This window comes from Megalobrama amblycephala, linkage group LG3, assembly GCF_018812025.1.
Source record: "Megalobrama amblycephala isolate DHTTF-2021 linkage group LG3, ASM1881202v1, whole genome shotgun sequence".
Classification (NCBI taxonomy): domain Eukaryota; kingdom Metazoa; phylum Chordata; class Actinopteri; order Cypriniformes; family Xenocyprididae; genus Megalobrama; species Megalobrama amblycephala.
Window position 1 is genome coordinate 41,907,250 of NC_063046.1, and position 22,806 is coordinate 41,930,055.

General features: G+C 34.1%; 1 protein-coding gene across 2 annotated transcripts; it reads left to right on the forward strand.

The window, feature by feature from the left end:
- The first annotated feature begins 10,075 nt into the window (after window positions 1-10,075).
- LOC125265336 lies at window positions 10,076-17,009 on the forward strand. 2 transcript variants are annotated; one of them, XM_048185476.1, is made up of 11 exons: window positions 10,076-10,306; window positions 12,378-12,485; window positions 13,543-13,683; window positions 13,778-13,938; window positions 14,064-14,200; window positions 14,318-14,411; window positions 14,567-14,666; window positions 15,361-15,614; window positions 15,727-15,910; window positions 16,073-16,200; window positions 16,287-17,009. In XM_048185476.1, exons 2-11 carry the CDS (start codon window positions 12,404-12,406, stop codon window positions 16,314-16,316), a joined length of 1,311 nt encoding a protein of 436 aa, XP_048041433.1. In that variant the 5' UTR covers window positions 10,076-10,306; window positions 12,378-12,403; the 3' UTR covers window positions 16,317-17,009. The 2 variants fall into 2 exon arrangements, with proteins under 2 accessions (XP_048041433.1, XP_048041432.1); XM_048185475.1 differs by lacking the exon at window positions 10,076-10,306 and having other exon boundaries at window positions 12,175-12,485.
- The last annotated feature ends 5,797 nt before the right edge of the window (window positions 17,010-22,806 follow it).

Genomic DNA, 22,806 nt, shown 5'->3' on the forward strand with positions numbered 1-22,806 from the left:
ATGACAGAGTAATCTTTGAACAGCTTGCAGTTTAAAAGCAGCCACTTTAGACCTAATGTCCATAAGACCTTCTTCATGTACCTGCAGATACAAAACTCTCATAGCCAGTGCTGTCCAGACTAGAAAAAAAAATTCAATACATTTTTGGATTCCTCTAATAAATTATTCTTGTGGATTCAATACATTTAATTTATGCCATAGGATAGAGGTGGCAAGATTATTAACCAGCACTCTTCCCCTATAGGATAGTTGAGGCAAAATCCAATTCAGTTTTGTAAAACCTGGCACTTTGTCATTTACACCTTCCAAGTTAGTTTTTTTTTTTTTTTCTTTGATAGTTTCAGAACCATATTTTTTTTTCTACTTAACATTTCCAAGAATAACTGGTAAAGGCATTGTTGTTTTATCATTACACCAAAATGCTTCAGTTTTACCTTTGAGTTTTGCAGATATTAGAAAGTATAATAATTAGTAGTGTTAATAGTAATATTAATATTTTGGTTTCTGACCAAAATGGAAGCCGTTGTAATATACTAATAATGTTGTAATACACTGTGATACACATCCTGTATCAGTGTGTTCCTTTTTATACAGTTCTGAATAAAAAAAATAAAAAATAAAAAACCTGCAATTTTTTTGCATTTGTCTTGAATCAGAAGTCTTTAATCTGTAGTACATTTCATTTTGTTGCTTTGAGACTTTTTCTAATGAATGATTGAACAAACAAACGAATGGGAGCATCCATATCATAAAACAAGTTCTTATTAGGGCACCTTTTTAGGCTGAACCTGCAATAAAGTTTGATAATCTTGTTTCTTTTCAGATAAATTTCCATCTAATGATGAATCTGAATGTTGAGTCATTCCAGATGTAATCTGAAAGATCTCTGGTTAAAAAAAAAAAAAAAACCACACCCATGTGCTTTTATTTTTTCGCTAAATGATTTTTGTTTTGAAAATTACATCATAACCAACAATCCTGAGCATTCAAAACTGATTTAACAAATGTCTTACCATTAGGGAAGTATTTTACAATATCAACATTTCTCCCTTTAGTTTGATGCAGAAATTATTTAATTCTTCCACAGATTCTTCAATTTCAGAAACCTTTGAGCAACTATCACATTCCTCCATCTGTGCCCCATCGCTATCTTCATTCTCTAGCAAAGTAGACTGCAAACCACTAACACTATCAACCTCATCACCTGTACCATGTTCATTATCACTGACAGAATCAACTACATCCTTCAAAACATTTGGGCCTACTTTGTTTTCACCATCTCGCTTAGATGAATTAAAAGCACAGTACGTCAGTGTAACGCCCGGAAGAAACTAATCTAACTTCGGTCAGACATCAAATTCTGGTTGAAAATGAAAATCAGATTGATATCTAAACTTTGTTTGACGTCAAGCTCCAACATCAGACAGACGTCAAATTTTGGTTGGAATAAGCACCACACTGTAAAAAAAAAAAAAAAAAAAATGATGAATGGCAGCACATTAAATCTCTAAATTTCAGCAGAGGAGGATAAAATAACTCCACAACTCCACAAACAGCATTACCAGCTTCACTTACCAGACTGACTTTATTTCTGTCATATGTCTACAAAACGTCTTTTTGAGAGTTAACAGAGGTTTAGATGTTGATGATTTGTTTAAATGATTTGAAGTCACTATTATGGTAGTCAGCATTTGCTTTAGTTGGGCTGTTTGACTTGACTTTTTAACATTAGCTTTTCTCTGGCTGCTGTAACTGTGTTTGTTATGGCAAGAAAAGCAAGAGAAGATGATACATTATCGTTTTGTATTATTAAATATAGCAAGCCTGTAATTCATCAACATGAAATGTTTTAAGGATTTTTTTTTTTTTTTTTTTTTTTTTTTAATTTCATTGTACACTAAACATTTTGAACTCCAAAATCAATTTTGTCTCACAGACATCAATAATCAGTATATGAATCTCACAATGTTTCATGCTGCAATGCATTCTGGGAGTCTTAGACGAGTTTTGTATGATGCATTCAGAATGCATTACAACATGAAGCACTTCACCGTTATTGAGATTCATATACTGATTCTTTGTGTATCTTTAAAACTTTTTGGTGCACAATCCCTCAGATTAAAAGACTGCTGGACAGCAATGACAGGACTATTGTAATCAATAATGTTAAATAATAACATGACATCTATATAATCAAAGAATAGACTCTGAATATGATCAGTAAATCAGACCACTACATGATGATAATATTTTTATCGTCATCAAGTAGCCAACATCATCACATTTTCTCTTGTTGTTTTAAAAATTTAAATCGGGTTGACGTCTAAACCCAAGGCAATGTTTGTTTTGTTTAGATGCTTGCTTGCTTTAGTTGTTTTTGTTTTGTGCAGTGTCACTCTTAATAAATACATTTAAAAAAAATCGTGTCATTAAAGTGTTTTTAATGAGTTTGAGTAATGGGTTTAGACGTCAACCCGATTTAAATTTTGAAAACAACGTCTGACCGACATTGAATTGAAATAATATCTTTTACAATTTTAGGTCTTTTTTCTTTATCAGGGATTTCAGTATTCTCAGTTTGATCTACATGCTCTTCATTACTTCCTTTGTTCACTTCATTTTTCATCTGTTTTTTTATGCAGGCAAGTAAATTTCTTATGCCCTAAATCATTCAAAATGACACATTCTATCTCAGTGGTTCCCAACCTTCTGTCCATGAAGCCCCCCCTCCATACATATAAGAAACCCTGAGAAGCAAAAACTCACTTCATTCATTTTGATTTTATATTTTTCAGAAAACAAGACAAAAATGTATGTAATTTTATTTTTTTATTTATCTAGTAAAAACACCTTGATTTAAGAATTCTTAGATATTTAGACTAAACAAGACAAAATACTAAATAAGAAAATAATTTTTGCAGTGTAGAGTTTCCTTTGGTTACCTCTGTAAACAAAGCAGCACCCGCGTTGCACTTATATAAACACTACTTTAATAGGCATCATACGGAGGTAAGATTAAGGGGCCGTTCATATATAGCATCTAAAAACGCGTGGAAAGCGCGGCCGCACTGCTTTCTCCTTCTTTTCAAAGCGCTTGCGCTCCCTTGGTGTCTGTCGATGCTATGCATCCATGAACTGTGCTCTCCATGAGGAGTAGAAAGTTTCAGCAAAGGATAACATGATTTCTAGCCCTTGCATTAACTTTACTACTATATATATATTTATGGAGATGAGCTATAAAAACCACCTTATACAGCTGTGATCAGCTGTTCAGCTGAGATTTCGATGTTTTGTTACCGAAAGGCCGAAGCTGATTGGTTGGTTCTTGTAAGTCAGTTCCTTCAGAAATGCATTCATATAAATGCATCGTTTATGTGATCAGCAAGCTGAGAGACCACATATAGAATCGATATATATATATATAAACTAACATTAACGAAGATTAGTAAATACAGTAACAAATGTATTGTTCATGGTTAGTTAATGTTAGTTAATACATTAACTAATGTTTAACTAATTAACCTTATTGTAAAGTGTTAACAAAAAGATATCTAAGAAATATCTAATAAAGAAATAAAAATAAATATTGGACCTTGAACAAATTCAATCATGCTGATCTCACACCCCACAACACACTCTCACATCCCAACATGCAACAGATGCCAGAAAGAGAGAGAGAGAGAGAGAGAATGAGAGTAGAAAGAGAAGAAAGAAAGAGACCCAAGACTAGCTAGAGAAAGAGAAGAGAGCCAAAGAGAAGGAGAAAAAAAATAGCCAAAGACAGAGCAACAGTTACAACCTTCTTTTATCCCTTTTTTGACCATGTGACTAAAACCCAATGCAAGTCATTCAAACTGACCAATCAGCAGATTACAGCTTCTCCTACGTAATAAAGGTGTGACAATTAGCAGACCCCTGATGTACACTCATCTTAGCCCACAGGCCTTGATCACTATCAGCACCTCTTTTGGAACCCCAAATAACCCTGTTGGTAAGAAAGACGGGTTAGAACAAGAAAACAATGTTGTTGTTGATTTTCAAGCCTACAGAAGTGAACAGAGATACACTGATGATGATATACAGGGGAATCATTAGGTCTAATATTGATTATGGACGTCTGGCATATGGGTCAGCAACATCATATGTTTTAAAGAAACTGGAAGTTGTTCAGGCTAAGGCATTAAGAATATGTTTGGTGATGCAGTGTGACCCAGGCAGACAGGCAATGATTATGTCAAATATCAAATTTTGAATAAGGAATAACAAATTGCATTAAATAAAATGTAAAATTATAAAAAGAAGATATTTGCAGAATGAAAAGAGAGACAAGAAAGAAGCCCAGAGCCTTCTGAAACTAAACATTATATGTGTTTATATCTGTGCTTTCATAACAGGAAGGAAAGTACAATTCTTGGTACTTGTTTTGCAACCATTTAAGGATCCACTTAAGACAAGCTGTACCTAGAAGATCTGATTAGGTCACCACGTTCTAGTAATATTAGCAGATCTTTCATTATCTCATGTCTGCACTCTGCAGAGATGAAAACAGATGCATTTTGATAACATAGTGCATGCAATCAATTCTGAACGAAAAATATACTCAAAAAAATCAATAACATACTCAGGGGAAATCGTGTAACATGATGTATATCCTATCTTATGCATGCTGTTCACTTTTCATAATCAAATAGATGAAATTAAAAAATAACATTAATAGGCCTATTTAAATATAAATATGAAACTAAATACATTTTCTTTAATGGCTACCAATACGTATAGTACAGTACAGAGAAATTTCATGTCGTGAGCAAGAGCGGATAATGAGTCACAAGTCGGATCAAGCATAATTTATTTTTTGACTTATTTGTTGGCCAGTTGTGGTCTGTGGAATAAATATTAAAAGTTCTAAACCATCTATTGTGTTTTATTGTTCCACTATAGTAATGATAATATTTACAATATATTGAATTTGATATGTGTCTCTGACATTGTCCCACAGCAACATTAAAATAGTTTAGATTAGTGTACAATGTTTTATAATAATAATTTATTCTATTTAGTGTCCATTTCATTAACTTAACATATTTATTATTGGGGGCATCCAAGTTATTTGACATATTTGAAAAAAATAAAATAAAAAGTAATGCAATAGTTACTTTCCCTGGTAATTAGTTACTCTTAGAATGATGCAACTCAGTTAATAACTCAGTTACTATTTTTGAGAAGCAACTAGTAACTATAACTAATTACTTTTTTAAAGTAATGTCCCTAACACTGAACATAAGGCATAAAAAGTATCTGAATTCATAAAGAAAAGTTTAATAAGATTCATAACAAGGAAAAAATTGATAGAAGAAATGATGTTAAGAAATCAGACCTCAGTGTAAAGTGTTAAGCCTTTTCTTAATACTTTTAGGCCTAGTTTCACAGACAGGGCTTGGATTAAGCCAGGATTAGGCCTTTGTTCAGTTAGGATGTTTAAGTAGCTTTTATAAATGTGCCTTAGAAAAAAAGAAAAGAAAAGAAAAAACATTACTGGTGTGCATCTCGAGCCCAAACAATGATAGCGACATAATTTCAGCAAAATTTGCTTTCAGTTAAAACAGATCAAATGTGCATTTTAGTCTGGGTTTATGCTTAAGCCTTCTCTGTGAAACTGTGTGTTTAACATTATGGTTTAAGTAAAGCTTATTTGTGCTTATTACTGAAACCACAGTCAAATATAAGAGATATAAGATATAAGAGCTGAGATCAAACCACCATATAAACCAACAACCAGAAACCAGCAGTAGAATGTTTGCTTAAGTCTGGAGCACAGCGGTGTATATGAATATATCTAGGTAAGACATGGTTGTTGATTCACTTTAAATGATTAAATATGAACTGACTAATCTTTTCGGCCTGATAATTCTGAGTTGTATGCTTATGCCATTATGAGCTTTGTGACTTCTGGAAGTTCATAAGCATTTATTCAGCACAGATATTATTTTTTCACTTATTTATACACTCACATATTTTCAGCCGGATATCGCAGAGATCAAAGAGAGAGTACAATATGGAATATGATCCATTTTACTGGAAGCAAGGGGCTAAAGAACTGGAGATGAAGGTCAGATTTTCCATCTTCACCATCATTTGTGTGTGCGCATGTCTTCCAGCTCTTGCCTGGTCTGTCAGCGATCTAATTCATCACAGAAAGAATGGACACCGTATTTCAGCCTTCATCATCCTCCTCCTCCTCACTGACTTTTTTGAGCTTCTCTTGAGTCCCTACATACTGATAAAATATCTCTTAAATGAGATCTCCTGGTCTACAGATTGGGCATGGAGGATTGTGTATTCTTTATGGTCTTCGTTATGTGACTATGGTCTCCTCTTAAACCAGCTGGTGGCGTTAGAGGGAATTCTCTCAGTGAGATTTCCACTGTATACTGCTGCTGTTTTCTCTTCACCTTGTTTGATCATTTTCTACATACTCGTGTTTCTCTGTATCATTATTGTTGAGATTTTGTTTATGCAGGAACATTTCTTTATTGATCTTTATATGTTCATTGTGTCATTGATCACAGGGATAATATCTTGTGGAGCTTCATTTTCTGCTGTTTGTCACTCTCACACATCGAGGAAACCAGATCATCATATTTTGGTTGTTTTCATATTCAATCTGCTGGTGATTTATCTGCCCTTAAATCTTTTTAGTTTTTTTTCATACTATACTCCATATTTAGTAAAGCTTCTTCCTGTTTGGCATATTCCTTGGTTCTTAGTGAGTGTGAGACTGATTTCAGACCCTCTCCTGTGTGTGCTGGTCTGCAGGCAGAATCTCAGTATTCAGACATCACAAACACCTGAACGGACTAGTTTAGTCTGAGGAGGTCCGATAAGATGGGCTGTTTGTGATGTCATGACATTTTGACTATAAAATTAGATATTTTGAAATGACTGCTGTCAATTGATCAAACAAATTATCTAATTAATCACAATTTTTTTTCTGTACAATTTACAATTTCATTAGAATCTCCAAATTAATGCAGCTTAAGACATTAAGTATTATATTAAATGGATTTTTATTTTTCAATTTCTAGAGGTGAAATTGGTAATTATAGCAATTCAACATTTAAGGAAAATTGATCATTATCATTTAATAGGCCTAAAATGATCGATTTATCATTAATTAACAATTTGTCACTTGTCTGCTGTTTTGTGTTTTGTGGGAATTATCAAAATTCTGACAGCACATGAAGGCAGCATTAGTTTGACCTAGTTTTTGTCTGTCAGTCTTTTAATTATGTAATTAGTTTCCACTTGTGATCATTAACTCAGTCATTAGTTCCTTTGTTTGGTCAGTGTATTTTTACCTTGTGTTCTCCCTCAGTCTTTGTCCATTCTCGTTAATGTAACTTATATGTATTTTTCCTGTGTTTATCATGTTCCTGCATTTTTGCTATTAAATATATCTCCTAATATTATTCCTCTTTGTGCGATTTACTACTACCACATTACGTAACACAATTACAAAACATTAAAAATAGTATAACAACTTTAACTTAACTTAACTTACAATGCCATTTCTAGAAAAGCTGGGACATTTTGTAAAATGCAATACAATCAAGAATCTGTGATTTAATAAGTGTGACTTAATTCTCTTGAACCTTTATTTAACTGATAAAAGTACAAAGAAAAAATTTCCAATGTTTGCACTGACCAACTTAATTATATTTTGAAAATATAAACACATTTTTATTTTGATGGCTGCAACACACTCCACCAAATTTGGGACAGAGGCATGTTTATCACTGGTAAACAGAGTCATGTTTACCAGTTTTGCAAGTTGAATTTTTTGCCTAATCTTACCTGATACAAGAAGCTGCTCAACAGTCCATGATTATCATTGTCTGATTCTACCTTTCATGATGGGCCATACATTTTCAATAAGAGACAGATCTGGACAGCAGGTGTTGAGTGTCTATAAAACCACTATATTGTAGCATGTGTAGAATGAGGACTTGCATTGTCATGCTCTGATAATTATAGACTTTCCAGTAAAGATGTCATCTTTATGGCAGTGTCTCTGTACAATTCCAATATACGCCTCCACATCAATGGTACCTTCATACAAGTCATTTATGCCGTTTGCATTGATGCACCCCCATACCATGACAAAGGTTTGCTTTTGCACCTGTCTCTGATGAAAGTCTGGATGGTCCCTCTTGTCCTTATGACTGAGAACTTAATATCCATTTTTTTCAATATCTGACCACAGCACACATTTCCACAGTCTTTTGGATCATCTGAGTTTGGGCCCAGAGAACTCGGTGGAATCTCTGCATAGAATTAAAGGTTTGATTCACCCAAAAATAAAAATTCTGTCATTAATTACTCACCCTCATGTTGTTCCACACCCATAAGACCTTTGTTCATCTTCAGAACACAAATTAAGATATTTTTCATAAAATCCGATGGCTCAGTAAGGCCTGCATTGCCAGCAACAATTAACACTTTCAAAGCCCAGAAAGCTACTAAAGACGTATTTAAAACTGTTCATGTGACTACAGTGGTTCAACCTTAATGTTATGAAGCAACGAGAATACTTTTTGTGCACCAACAAAATAACGACTTTATTCAACAATATCTAGTGATGGGCGATTTCAAAACACTGCTTTACGAATCTTTTGTTTTGAATCAGTGGTTCAGAGCCTGCATCAAACTGCTAAAGTCACATGATTTCAGTAAAAGAAATCATGTTATGTCATAAGCGTTTCAAAATTTCAGCGGTTCACTATTGGTTCAGAGGGGCATGACTTTGGCAGTTTGATACACGCTCCGAATCACTGATTCAAAACAAAAGATTCATAAAGCTTTGAAACTTCATGAAGCAGTGTTTTAAAATTACCCATCACTAGATATTGTTGAATACTTGTTTGTTCAAAGACAACTTTACATTGCTCATGTTTTGTTATTTTATATGCCTTTTTAAAGACTACAACTGAAAAAATGTATAGCCTATATATTATATATTAAATTCAATCTGCAAAGGTGGTTAGTAGAAGTGAATGTGTTAAACACCACTGCTGAAATCCACCCGCATTTGGTGGGTCGGCGGGTGTTAAGGTCAAGCCCCGATTATTGCTATTTCTTCTTTACCATCTTCCGCCATGTTTCTTTACTCTAAAGTCACGTTTCACCGTGAGAGATTTTGCAAGAGTTTACCGTGTTCGCAGTCAAGAATCTCGTTGTTTGTGAATAGAATTTGTTAGTGTGTGGTGTGCTGTCTAGGTCAGATCGAGGCACTCAGGAACACCTTCATGTTTGGGTTCTCTCGCATTTGGAACTTCTGATAAACATTTAAAATTTTTTTTAGTGTGGGCCAACCTTGAGCCTGATGACCTATAACATAAGAGTGTGCTCCACCTGTACGGAGGCTTGAACATGTGCCTTTTCCTCTCAGCTCTCCAACTGCAAGATTAAAAACCACCATGCTCTCTTTCTGATGTAAAACGTGTGAAAACCACAAGTGAGTCATAAGTTGTTTTAACAGACGTGAGAAGATGTACAACTGAGACTGAGCACTGAGACACTCTTCACTTTTGCAGTACTTGCATACACAAAACTTTACTGTTTTATTCTTAAAAATAAAACTGTTGACTATTTTCTGGTTTATGAGGTGACAAAGATAACCCTAACCCTGACAGAATAAAACAAAAAAAAGAAAAAATCCCTAGTGTAAAAACCTTTGACTCTAATATGTCAACAAAATACAACACAAAATTTGAACCTGGCTTTATCCAATGTTCAGATTTATGTTCTGGTAATGTATGCAAATGACACACACACACACACAAATAATAAAATAAAATAAAATAAAATAAAATAAAATAAAATAAAATAAAATAAAATAAAATAAAATAAAATAAAATAAAATAAAATAAAATAAAATAAAATAAAATAAAATAAAATAAAATAAAATAAAATAAAATAAAATAAAATAAAATAAAATAAAACAAAACAAAATAAAATAAAATAAAATAAAATAAAATAAATATGTGTGCAATTCTTAATGTAATCAACTACACAGTAAAATCGGCAGTGTTAATTAGGCAGTGTTACTCTACATTTACTCTTAAGGAGTTAACTTAACAACAAATAGTGAAAGATACCCTCTAGTGTTGGTGAAAATTATCAGAGTTAATTCTGCCTCGTTAACTTTACTCTGTTAAGCTCCGCCCCTCAAGCTAACGTCAAGGATTTGAACAGAAGTTTCTGGTCGTCGTCGCAACCGCCATTTTCTTTCACCTCGCACCAAAAGGTAAGCTCTTTTAAGTAACGTATTAAAACATCACTTTTGAATAAATGTGCTAATATTACAGCATACATGTAGGTTGTAATTTGATGAACTTTGTCCAATTCGGTAGGGTCAAACTCCGAATAGAACTTGCAACTTCGCAGTATGGTGGAGAATTAACTTTTTGTCACAGTGTAATGATGAATCTTAAATTATGTCAATGATCGTATTTAATTTGTATTTCTGTTGTAGTTAGCTTTGTTATATCCTGCTAATTAAGTTGGCTTTGAAAAAGCCAACTTACTGATCTACTATTTAAGCTTATTATTATTATTCTTCTTCTTAGACTAAAATTTCTAATTGCTACTCCTCCTAGTCTGTTCAAGCTACAACCACCAAACTCGGCCCAGACCTTCAGACTGTTCTGACTTACGGTTTTCCTAAAAATGCTGATTAAAACTTGGAAAAATCCCATTGACTTTCATTGAACTGCCTTGGCTGATCTGAACATTCCGTCCAACTGTCAAAATTCAAATTAAAACACACAGACTCAATTAAACTGCCATTCCTATTTCCAAGCCATTTAAACTCATTCAAACTCATTCAATCTATCTATCTGACTATTTCTATCTATCTGACTATTTCTATCTATCTATTAAACTAAATCTATCTATCTTCTATCTATCTATCTATTAAACTAAATCTATCTATCTATTAAACTAAATCTATCTATCTATCTTCTATCTATGTATCTATCTATCAAACTAAATCTATCTGACTATTTCTATCTATCTATCTATCAAACTAAATCTATCTATCTATCTATCTATCTATTAAACTAAATCTATCTTCTATCTATCTATCTATCTATCTATCTATCTATCTATCTATCTATCTATCTATCTATCTATTAAACTAAATCTATCTACTATCTATCTATCTATCTATCTATCTGACTATTTCTATCTATCTATTAAACTAAATCTATCTATCTTCTATCTATCTATCTATTAAACTAAATCTATCTATCTTCTATCTATCTATCTATTAAACTAAATCTATCTATCTATCTTCTATCTATCTATCTATTAAACTAAATCTATCTATCTTCTATCTATCTATCTGACTATTTCTATCTATCTGACTATTTCTATCTATCTATCTATTAAACTAAATCTATCTATCTTCTATCTATCTATCTATTAAACTAAATCTATCTATCTTCTATCTATCTATCTGACTATTTCTATCTATCTGACTATTTCTATCTATCTATTAAACTAAATCTATCTATCTGACTATTTCTATCTATCTATCTATTAAACTAAATATATCTATCTATCTGACTATTTCTATCTATCTATCTATTAAACTAAATCTATCTATCTTCTATCTATCTATCTATCTAAGGTGCTGCTGATTAACACTTACGAGGAGTACAGTGTAAGTGCAGCTCCAGCCATGGACATCGGTGCTGAAAAGCTCCCTATCTCATGAAACTCAAAAGCATTATGTGTATATCTAAGTAATGATCAGTTGAGGGATGAAATTGATGAGCTTAGTGAGGTATGAGGGTTTCACGTAGTGATGGTAAGGCGTCGCAGTTGTTCAAAATTGGCTGTGAAATCCCTGATGTTAATACACTTTATTCTCATTGGTCAGATTCTGCGATGACAAGGATGACGTGTTATATGTTTTTCTTTGACAACTTCCTGTATTTATCTTGATAAAAATCTATCTATCTATCTATCTATCTATCTATCTATCTATTAAACTACTAAACTAAAACTTAAACTTCAAACTTCAAACTTTTAAAACTGTTTCAAACTTTCTGGCTAGGCTTTTTCAAGCCAACTTAAAGTTTGTCTCGACGAACTTTTTTATCTTTTGTATATTGTTAGTTGTAAACGTCAAATTATCCAACGTCACAGTGGAGCATTAACAGTTAAGGTTAGCCGCTAAGTTTTTCATTAACATTAGATAGTCGAAATTGCAGTGTTCATATTCAAAGACTTAGTTAAAAGTGATGACTATGCAAACTATTGCAACAATTTCGGTATCTAACCTTTTTCCACTGTCATGTGTGTAAAACTAGGTCACCTAAGGTTAGGCCTACAGAACATGCTGCTTAAGGTGAAACTTGGGGATGCTCAGAAATTTGTTAAAATAACCGAGCTGAACCTGAAGGAGTTTTTGTCTGCTGGTAAGAAAAAAATAATACTTTTTAACTTTTTAGTATTTTATTTTAGGTTTAAAAATCATATTTCAATTACTTGTTTGTTATTACAGTTGCATTTGTGACTGAAAATAGATGTGTGCGAACTGTAAAATTTATTTTGGAGCACCTGTACGAATAAAAAAAAATCCCTGCGATCAGTTTTCTTGAATGTAATATCATAAAATGTCTTCAATACCTTAAATGGCATAACAAACGTCTTAATAGTCATTTTAAGGCGACTTATATTTTGGGAATGGAAAGATAAGCCATAAATTGCGTTACTGCCTAATGTGAATATTAAACTTCTAAAGGCTATTTGATTGCATTAAATCAATGTGAGCACTTAACGTTTAAAAGCCTGAACGCGGCGCTGTTGTGCGTTCGACATGCTGGCTCAGCATGCTCAGAATTAGTTATCAATCAATGACGCACATTTATGCCAAGCGATTGCTTATGAACTAATGCTGATCAATTATAACAATGTTTACGTCACAGTGTTTATATTGTAATATATTGTATACGGTTGTAAGAATGCATACTTTATCTCCCTCTGAATTTGATTGAGCAACCTGCAGTAATAAAGCATAGACATTTCAAAATAAGAGTCCCAGTGTATTTCGTGCTTGTTTATAAACAAAAGTTTGGCAGTTTGTCCAGTTTCCACGCGGTTATGTGGAACGATATGAGGGTGAGTAAATAATGACACAATTTGTATTTTTGTCTGAAGTAACCCTTTACGTTTCACCAAACTAAAACTGAAACAAAAATGAACAAAAACTAATAAAAATGACTAAAACAACAACATTATTAAAACTTCTAACTAAAAATTAAAATGAAAGCTTCAAAGCAGAAATAGTTTTGCCCCTAAAGTTTCTAAATGCAACTGAGAAGCACAGGTGCTCCTTGGGGAAAAGTAAGTGTCAAGCCCTGTATATACTGTCACATGCTGGTAACTCTGAACATCAGAGCAAATGCAAAAAGTAACTGATCAACATTTTAATATGTAATGCCTTTTCTCATTTAGTTGCATATCTCTTTCCAGCTTTTTTAAAGTTCGGTGTCCCAACTGTACCCGAGAATGTGATGGTTGTTGATGAATCAGGGACGGAGGTGGATGATGATGTTTTTGAGGATGTAGTTAAAGATCCATCAGTTGGAGTTCTCACCATAAAACATGGTGCAGGTTTGTATTTATTACATTACTTGCTAGAAATTTTCTTAGTGCTTATTTTTTAGGATTGTGAAGATTTTCCCCTCCCCCCCATTTATGGAACTAGACTTGGAACCTGCCTCTCCACATGCCTCTCCACCAGCCTCTCCTGTGCAGTTAAATCGGTCCCTGTCTTCATCTATTGACTCCACTGATTCACAGGACACAGTGATTATTGAAGAAAGCTCTTCAAGTAAAAGAATGAGGCTAGATCAAGAAGCTAAAAAGGTGAGCATCAAAAAAAAAAAACATTAAAAAAAAAAAATTAAGTTAATGCTTTGTTCTTAAAATGCCATATTCATGCTTTGTTTTGTTTTGTTTATTTATTTATTTATTTTTTTATTATTATGAAGTTGGTAGAATCCATTCTTGTCCAGAAACCTGGTGGGGAGCATGTAATAAATGAATACAACCGAACTAAAACTTTGGGGGATGAAACGAGAAGGAAAATGGTGAACATCCTGGCAGCTGACATGACAGAAAAGAATGGGTAATCTGCATATCATTAACTGGTGTATATATGATCTCTCAGTGTAGTTCTATCACCTTTTGCTTTTTGAACCTGGGCTAAAGAGAAGTGGATTTTTTTTTTTTTTTAATTATACAGTACATCACCACCACGGCAGGTTAAAGAAAAATACGCCAGAGGAATTGTGGCTTTGTTCCCTTACCTCAGTGACCCCTTCTCCAAAAATGGCTATGTAAGTATCACACTGTTTTTGAATTTAATTTCTGTGTTGACGTCTTAAATGCTGATCACACACCCATAATACAGGTGGTGAATTTTGCTATTTATTTAACTTTTTTTTTTTTTTTTTTTTTTTTTTTCCTCTTTCTGTATTTTTGTCTTTCTAAGGAGCATTACTATGATAGTGAGAGTGGCACTGGGTACTTGGCGTGGCGAATCAAGACTATACAGAGAGGCTTGGCTAAAGAACGACGAGCATCATTTGAAGGTACAGAATGAAATCGCCTGGTTTATTCGTTATTTTTCATAGCTCATTGTGCCATATTTCACAGCAGTTTTGTTGCTACTGAGTTGCCTTTAAGTTGTAGTTCACCCAAAAATGAAAATTTTATGTTTATTTGCTTAGTCCCAGAGCATCCAAGATGTAGGTGACTTTGTTTCTTCAGTAGAACACAAATGATGATTTTTAACTCCAACCGCTGCCGTCTGTCAGTCAAATAATGCATTGAAATGGTAACACAATCTATAAGAGTAAAAAAAACATGCACAGACAAATCCAAAGTAAACTCTGCGGCTCGTGATGACACACTGATGTCCTAAGACACGAAACGATCAGTTTGTGTGAGAAACTGAACGGTATTTATATCATTTTTTAAGCTCTAAAACACCACTATGTCCACAAACCGATCGTTTCCCATTGACACACATTATACGACTGACAGACCGTAACGGTTGGAGTTAAAAATCATCATTTGTGTTCGACTGAAGAAACAAAGTCACCTACATCTTGGATGCCCTGGGGGTAAGCAGATAAACATCAAATTTTCATTTTTGGGTGAACTATCCCTTTAACTGAGGCATTTTTATTTATAAAAAGATGAGCTTCCCCTTTTGTTTAAGTATTAACCGCATATGGCATTCTCTAAGCAGTTTTGAAGCTAGTAAGATGCTTTATTCATCAGGACAAGGATCACCTTCTGAGGGGATGTCTGGTGGACCAACTGTAAGACGGGAGTCAGAGTTTACTCCAGAGATTGTCTTGAGTGAGGATGAATGCAAGGAAGCAATTGCGTTTATGAAACATTCTGCTGATGAGGACACAGTCAAGAAGAAGAGGAAATTGACATTTGACTATCGCCGCAAATTGGTTCTGGACCCTATGCAGTCAAGCGATATATTGACAGTCTTTCCACGTTTCAAAGACGTTAAAGGCTTGGTAAAGTGTTTATGATCATTTTTAAGGATTTAAATAATGCATTATTGTTGTCTAAAATAAGTTTGTTCAGTGCTTGCAGGGGTTTATATTTAATAATAATTCCTTTTCTTAGATTGAGCAAGACTTTGTTCTGATGTTTGGAGAAGAAGTGTCAGGCAAGCTACTGGAGAAGTGGACAACTGCATTCAAGAAAAAAGTGATTCAGCAGTCCAGAAAGCTTCCAACCACCAGTGATGTAGAAGAACTCCTGCTAGCAGCTCAATTTCCTGATGACTCAGAAGAGGGTGTTAATTTTGGTAAGATGTTTCAGATTAATTTAATATTACTAATTTTAATAATGTTTATGTAAGATTTTATGGAACATAAGGGGGAAATATTTAGTTCCCATTCATTTTTTCATATTTATTTAGTTTCAGTTTTCATTATTGACGTTTTACTAACATATACTGTCTAAACAGTTTGGGACTCTGACCTCTCTTCTATACTACTGCTGTTGCATCTGATCCCACCTTCTGCCCAAGGCCGAAAGAGACCAGGAAAGGTGTCTGCCTCTCAAGCAGAGAAACATCTTGTTGTCTTTAAGAAGGTTTGTTTTAGTTTTTTTTTTCGTTGTAATTTTCTATTGTTTAACATATCAGTGATGGTTTTGTACAATTTGCTTTGTCTTCTCAGAGTGGAACAAACATTGAGGAGCATCTTTGAAACATCACTGCTAGTGCTCAGCCTTATCTCCTGGCCGTGGGACCTCAGAAGAATGCAGTTCACCAGTTCTTCATCGTTCTCGATCAGCATGCCATTCCATGCAAGTCGACCTCTTCTCTTGGTGCCTTTGACGAACTGTTTAAGGCACACTTTGTGTTTGGCACATCTTACAATACTATGCTACACAACATGTACACTTTTATTCAGACCACTGTGTACAACATAGATGTTGGCAAAGTGAAAGAGAGTCCTCGTGTTGCTGAGGTCAGAGCAAGGTTGCTTAGCTAGGTCCCTTAAGATTTTCTGTCCTCATGAAGTGTTATGTTTGTCAGGCTGAGTTAAATGGTTCAAAAATACTTCTTAGGCACTTCAGATTAGTTCATGGTTTAGTTCCTGGAAAGAATCTTCACCTTAAGTGTATAGAGTCAGGTTGTGGTTCTGTGTTTGGTACTTTTTCAGGTTTTCGGAAACATGTGCACACAAAACATGCTGAGCAAAATGTCAGTGAGCAGAATTTTGACACCACTGATAGCCAGGAGACTGCCAAGGCAGATGGACAAAGTAATGCTGAAGTACTTGATCAGATTGGCAGTGCTGAAGAGGTGGCCACTACATCTGAACTGTTAAAGTCAAATAAGAGCACTTTCGATATGTGTGCATCTGCTGTTGCACAACTAAAAGTTGCTGGTTTAAGTCAGTCTGCTATAAGTGGTTTTGTTTCATCTATGGAAGAAATGTTTTTTGAGATTCATAGTCAGGTCCAGGATGCAGCTTTGCTCTGTTTGTCTTCACAGGACACTGCTACTAAAAGAAAGATAGAAAATTCATTTCAAAACTTGGAAAATCCATTTACTATGTTAAATTCTGAAGCCAAACGAAAGAGACTCTTTACGGAAAAATGGGGAATTGTTGAACCAAGCGAAATAGTGCTTGGCACAAGATTTGACAGCAGGAGAAATAAAACCACAGGTTTGTTCGATCAAGTTGTTGTAACTGATAAATTTGCTTATATTCCCATTTTAGAAACATTAAAGGCAATTTTACAAAATCCGCTACTTATTGATTTGTTTAAACCCAGGCATGTTCCAAAGGAAGGCATTTATGTTGACTTAAGTGATGCGGCTTATTTTAAAAGTAATCCCCTATTTTATACAGAAAATGATGCCTTACAAATTCAGTTATTTTATGACGATTTTGAGACCGCTAATCCTTTGGGATCCAAAAAAGGTATACACAAATTAGGTGCAATCTATTTTACATTAAGGAATTTCCCCCCAGTTTTTAACTCCTCATTGGTGAATATTCATCTGTGTGCCCTCTTTCATGCACAGGATATTAGGCGCTATGGTTTTAATTCTATACTTGAGCCTCTAGTAAATGATTTGAAAGTGCTTGAGATTGAAGGGGTTAAGAATCCAGTGTCTGGAAATTGTATTAGGGGTACATTTATTCAAGTCACTGGGGATAATCTTGGCTTGCATAGCTTGTTTGGGTTTCTTGAGTCATTTGGGGCTCAATATAGCTGTCGTTTCTGTCTTCTTGAGAAACATCACTTTCAGTCAGTGTTCTGTGAAGACAACCCTGAGGTTGTACTAAGAACAGCTGAGATGCATGCTCTGCACTGTGAAACTTTAAAAACTGATTGTACACTACCTCATGTTTATGGTGTCAAACGTACGTGTTTGTTGAATTCACTCAAGTATTTCAACACAGCCAATAATTTCGCTGTGGATATAATGCACGACATTCTAGAAGGAGTTGCTCAGCTAGAGGTAAAACTTGTTCTGCAGTACATTCAGCATAATTTTCTGAGCACTGATGATCTTGCTGGTAGGGTACATGCTTTTGACTATGGTTACAATCAGCAGAGGAACCGTCCTCCAATGGTCAAATTGTTTGATGGAAGCAACGATTTGGGTTTAAATGCCATCCAATCTTGGTGCTTGTTGCGTAACATGCCCCTATTATTTGGTGATTTAGTGCAAAGAGATGATAAACACTGGCATCTTTTGATTTTACTTTTGCAAATTGTGAACATCGTATTTTCACCAGTCTTAACAGAAGGCATGACCATTTATCTTAAACATTTAATAATTGAACATCACCAGCTATTCAAAAAATTATTTCCTGAAAGAAGTCTTTTGCCAAAGCATCATATAATGATCCATTACCCACAGTGTATAAGAAAAATTGGACCAATTCTGCACATGTGGTGTATGCGTTATGAAGCTAAGCATAAATTTTTTAAAGCACAATTAAAAAGTTTCAAAAACATCACCAAAACACTAGCCAAAAAGCACCAATTTTGTACTGCGATGCACTGGGAGTCTTTTAGCCAGTACAGATTGTCTCTTGGCCCAGGGAAGATGGTAGAACTCAATGAACTAAAAGGTGGCCAAGAAATTGCTTCCAAACTAGGAGTGGTAATGTCAGATGTTGTCTATTCTGTAAAGTGGATCAAACACCATGGCACAGAGTTTCGCCCTGACTTTATTATCTGTATAGAAGTAGCATGTGAGATGCCAGTGTTTTGTAAGATCAAGACTATTGCTGTGAAAGATGAAAATGTGCTGTTGTGTGGAACACTGATGGAAACTGTATGTTTTGATGACCATTACTATGCTTTTACAGTCAGACTGCATCCAGACAGAGTTTTTAAGGTAGTGAATGTTAATGAGCTGTGTTATTTCAAACCATTTGATCTTCAGATGAAATATGGTACAACAGATTCTGCACTGCATGTAGTGCCATATTGCCATTTAATGCAGACGTGATGTATTTTTGTGTATTTGAATGTTTCCTGAGCCTGACTCTTGTTTTAATAAATGTTTTAAATGTGACATTGTTGAAGTTGTTTTCTTTGTTTTGAAAACATGTTTTAAGAATTCATTTGACATTGTAGAAGAGTAATTGTTTTACTGTACTTGGACCACAAAGAGAAATACTGACACTTATTAACCTGTTGCAACACCAAATGGGTTTTAAGAATTTTACTCTGAGAGAATTTTTCAATATTAAAGTTGTAAGTAAACTCTGTTAGTGAAATTTTAACACCTAATAAGAGTTAATTTCCCCTTAGTGTTAAACTGAGGTAACACAGTTCAGTGTCGACCAGTGTTAAATTTTTACTCAAAATAGAGTTAATTTTACTCTGAAAATTTAACACTATGACAAGAGTAATTTAAATATTAACACCTAATAAGAGTTAATTTCCCCTTAGTGTTAAATCATAGTAACACCAAACAGAGTTAATTTCCCCTTAGTGTTAAACTGAGGTAACACTGTTCAGTGTTGACCAGTGTTAAATTTTTACTCAAAATAGAGTTAATTTTACTCTGAAAATTTAACACTATGACAAGAGTAAATTAATCACCAATTCTGAGTGGGACCAAATACACTCGGACCCAGTGTTAAATTTGACTCTGAAAAATGTCCAAGTGATAGTAATATTCAAAAATGTCCTAAATTGACTGCTTTCTAAATAGTTTGCTTGCTTTCTGTAATCATGTTCAATTTTCTGACATGAAATAAAAAAATGATCATTCTTACTTTTTATGGAATATTGCAGTATTATTATGATTTATCCATGCACATTATTAGGGCCCGAGCACTGGTGGTGCGAGGACCCAATTGTAATTGCTCAGTCAATTATTATTCTTCTCCTAAATGATCCGAAAATTGCATTTTTGAGGGCCTAAACATGCTCGAAAACTCATAAAACTTTGCACACGCATCAGAAGTGGTGAAAATGTATGTCTGATATGGGTTTCAGAATTAGGTGTGGCAAAATGGCTCAATAGCACCACCTACAAAATTTCAATTAAGCGCCTTTCACACTTCGTTTCACGTACAGGTATGAAATTCGGTAGACACGTGCAACAGCCCAATACCTACAAAAAAAGTCTCCAAAAAAAAGAGTGCAAAATCTGAAAACCCAACAGCAAGTCAGATATTTTGAATTTTCTCTGCAGCAGGAAGTGTGGTGCATCAAAATGACTTATTTCTCCTCTATTTATCTTAAATGAATATCACCCACTGTTCCGGGTGCGAGGGCTCTTTCATCGCTGCTTGTAGCTTTAATTATTATTATTTATGTGTCCTTTTAAACTTTAATCAAAATAACTTCCCCTCCCTCTTATGCTTCTTCCTGGACAGCCTGTCACTCCAATGTAATCCAATGCAAAACCTCAACCACCCAATCATTTCCCCATGGACAAAATCAAGTCAGTTTTTTTCTTGATCCAGAAGCATTTCACTCAGATATATGTTACAATAGGGAAGAAAAGACTATTGCAACTTCAGTTTCATGCCAACTTTTGTTTCCTCAAAACTAGTGCTCTTAGGTAGTTAAATCCATATTGCTCTACTCTCAAACATAAAATTTTGATCATGTCTATTAAAGAGACACCCCATCCCACTCAAAAATAAAAATTAAAACAAAAATTAAGATTTTTAGAAAAATAATCTGTGAATCCATATAATGCAAGTGCATCAGTAACACAAAAAGATGATTCAAAAACCATGCAAAATAATGAACACGACGGTAACCAATACAACCATAATCTATAGCCTTGACGTAAACGTTAGCAGGTGTAGGCTAGCTGTGAAACTCACTTCTAGCACAATCTCAGCCCTGAGTATTTTCACCGCTGGTCAGTTACCAGGTTGTCTTCTGCCAATTCTGCATGTAGAACAGTGTGTATTGTGTACAGAGTACAGAGTATTTTAGTACTCTGAATGACATGCACTGCCATATAGAGCAGTGTTTACTTGTTTATAGAGAGATGAAGAAAGCAAGGTTAACTTACCGTCACATATACCCTGAACTCTTGGTTGATTAACCCAAACCTTGCTTACTTGAGGTATGCTGGTTCCAAAAATGTGTTCAGGAGTAAGTTCAGCCAACCCAGAGTATGTTCCCAGTTAACACAAGACCTTTTTTAACCGAGTGACGGATCAATGATTCACCATGGAAACAGACGCTAAGAAAAAGCGTGCCATTCTACTTCCTTCTTCTTTTGTTTAATGGTGATTTACATGACCTACTTTGTGCATGTCTCCACCTATTGGGTGGTTGTGCAGTCTTTTTTTCAATCTTTTTTTTTTTTAAATAAGTAATCTTTATTCACTGAGAATATTAATTATAATGTTTGTTTGATGCTAATAATTTAATAATTTAATGAGATATCATATGTATTTTATTATAGAAATTATACCATAGAAAACAAACTGTTACAAAAAGGATAAAAAGCAGATCCATGTGTGAGATGACAATAAAAAAAACATATATTAGAATTGAATAAACATTCAGCTTTTTTAATGCATTATACACTAGTTGACATAAACATATTATGAGTATAACAATGAAAGCAGCCATATTTATTAAAAAACAAAAAACAAACAAACAAACAAACAAACAAACAAACAAAAAACACACACACACACACACACACACAAAGACAGGGTTAGCGTGGCATGTGTGGGATGGCCGGAGATGGGTGTGGATTTTGGGCCCCTGGGCACCTCACCCTGATAACCCGTTGCAACATGACGCTGGCGGGGGTCTATCCTATGCCGTGGCCATGATGGGTATCAGAGGCAGCTCAATAATACCTTATTAGTAATAGCTGCATCAATATTACTATTATTAATATTTTTACTATTGTTATTGTTATTATCATTGCTATTACAACTACTACTAATATCACTAATGGCTGTATCAATATTATCATTATTAATAATATTATTGTTATTGCTATTACTACTTCTTTTATCTTTATTTGTCCTCTTCCTGATCCTTTAACCTCCCCCTCATTCCGGATGAAATTAGTATATTTGTTAATATGTTTATCATTACTACTACTGCTAATACTATTTTTACTATTTGTCATTTCTTATTAATTGGATTTATCATTATTATTATTGTTATTTTTGTTATTAATATTGCTATTACTATTGCTACTATCACCTTCCTCATCCCCCATTTTCCATTTTTTTTTGTGTGATACTATTATTATCTTTATTATTATTGTCATTAATTTCTCTCTCTCTCTCTCTCTCTCTCTCGCTCTCTCTCTCTCTATATATATATATATATATATATATATATATATATATATATATATATTTTATGTCTGTTGTACTTCCCTTCATGCTCCTTTATTCATATATTTCCACTCCCACACCCAGTTACACTGACAGTTACACACACACACACACACACACACACACACACACACACACACACACACACACACACACACACACACAGTTATAGTTATATTAAGGAGTAATTTATTCCGTTCTTATATTATAGCCACCTGACTAGTGGCAGGTCTATGTGTTCAATTTCACAAAACTATAAGACTTTTTGAAATCATATAAGCTATTTAGAAGACACAATTTAAACATGATTTACTGCCATTGTGTGAATAATATGTAATCATGTGTATTCAATAAAAAGTAATTTTTATTTCTGTGATTGGTGAGC

Coding starts and splice junctions, on each gene's coding strand:
- LOC125265336 (XM_048185475.1), top strand. CDS start 12,362: ATGTGTGTAAAACTAGGTCACCTAAGGTTAGGCCTACAGAACATGCTG. Junction 13,939..14,063: donor TAGATCAAGAAGCTAAAAAG/GTGAGCATCAAA, acceptor ATTATTATGAAG/TTGGTAGAATCCATTCTTGT. Junction 14,667..15,360: donor ACGACGAGCATCATTTGAAG/GTACAGAATGAA, acceptor TTTATTCATCAG/GACAAGGATCACCTTCTGAG.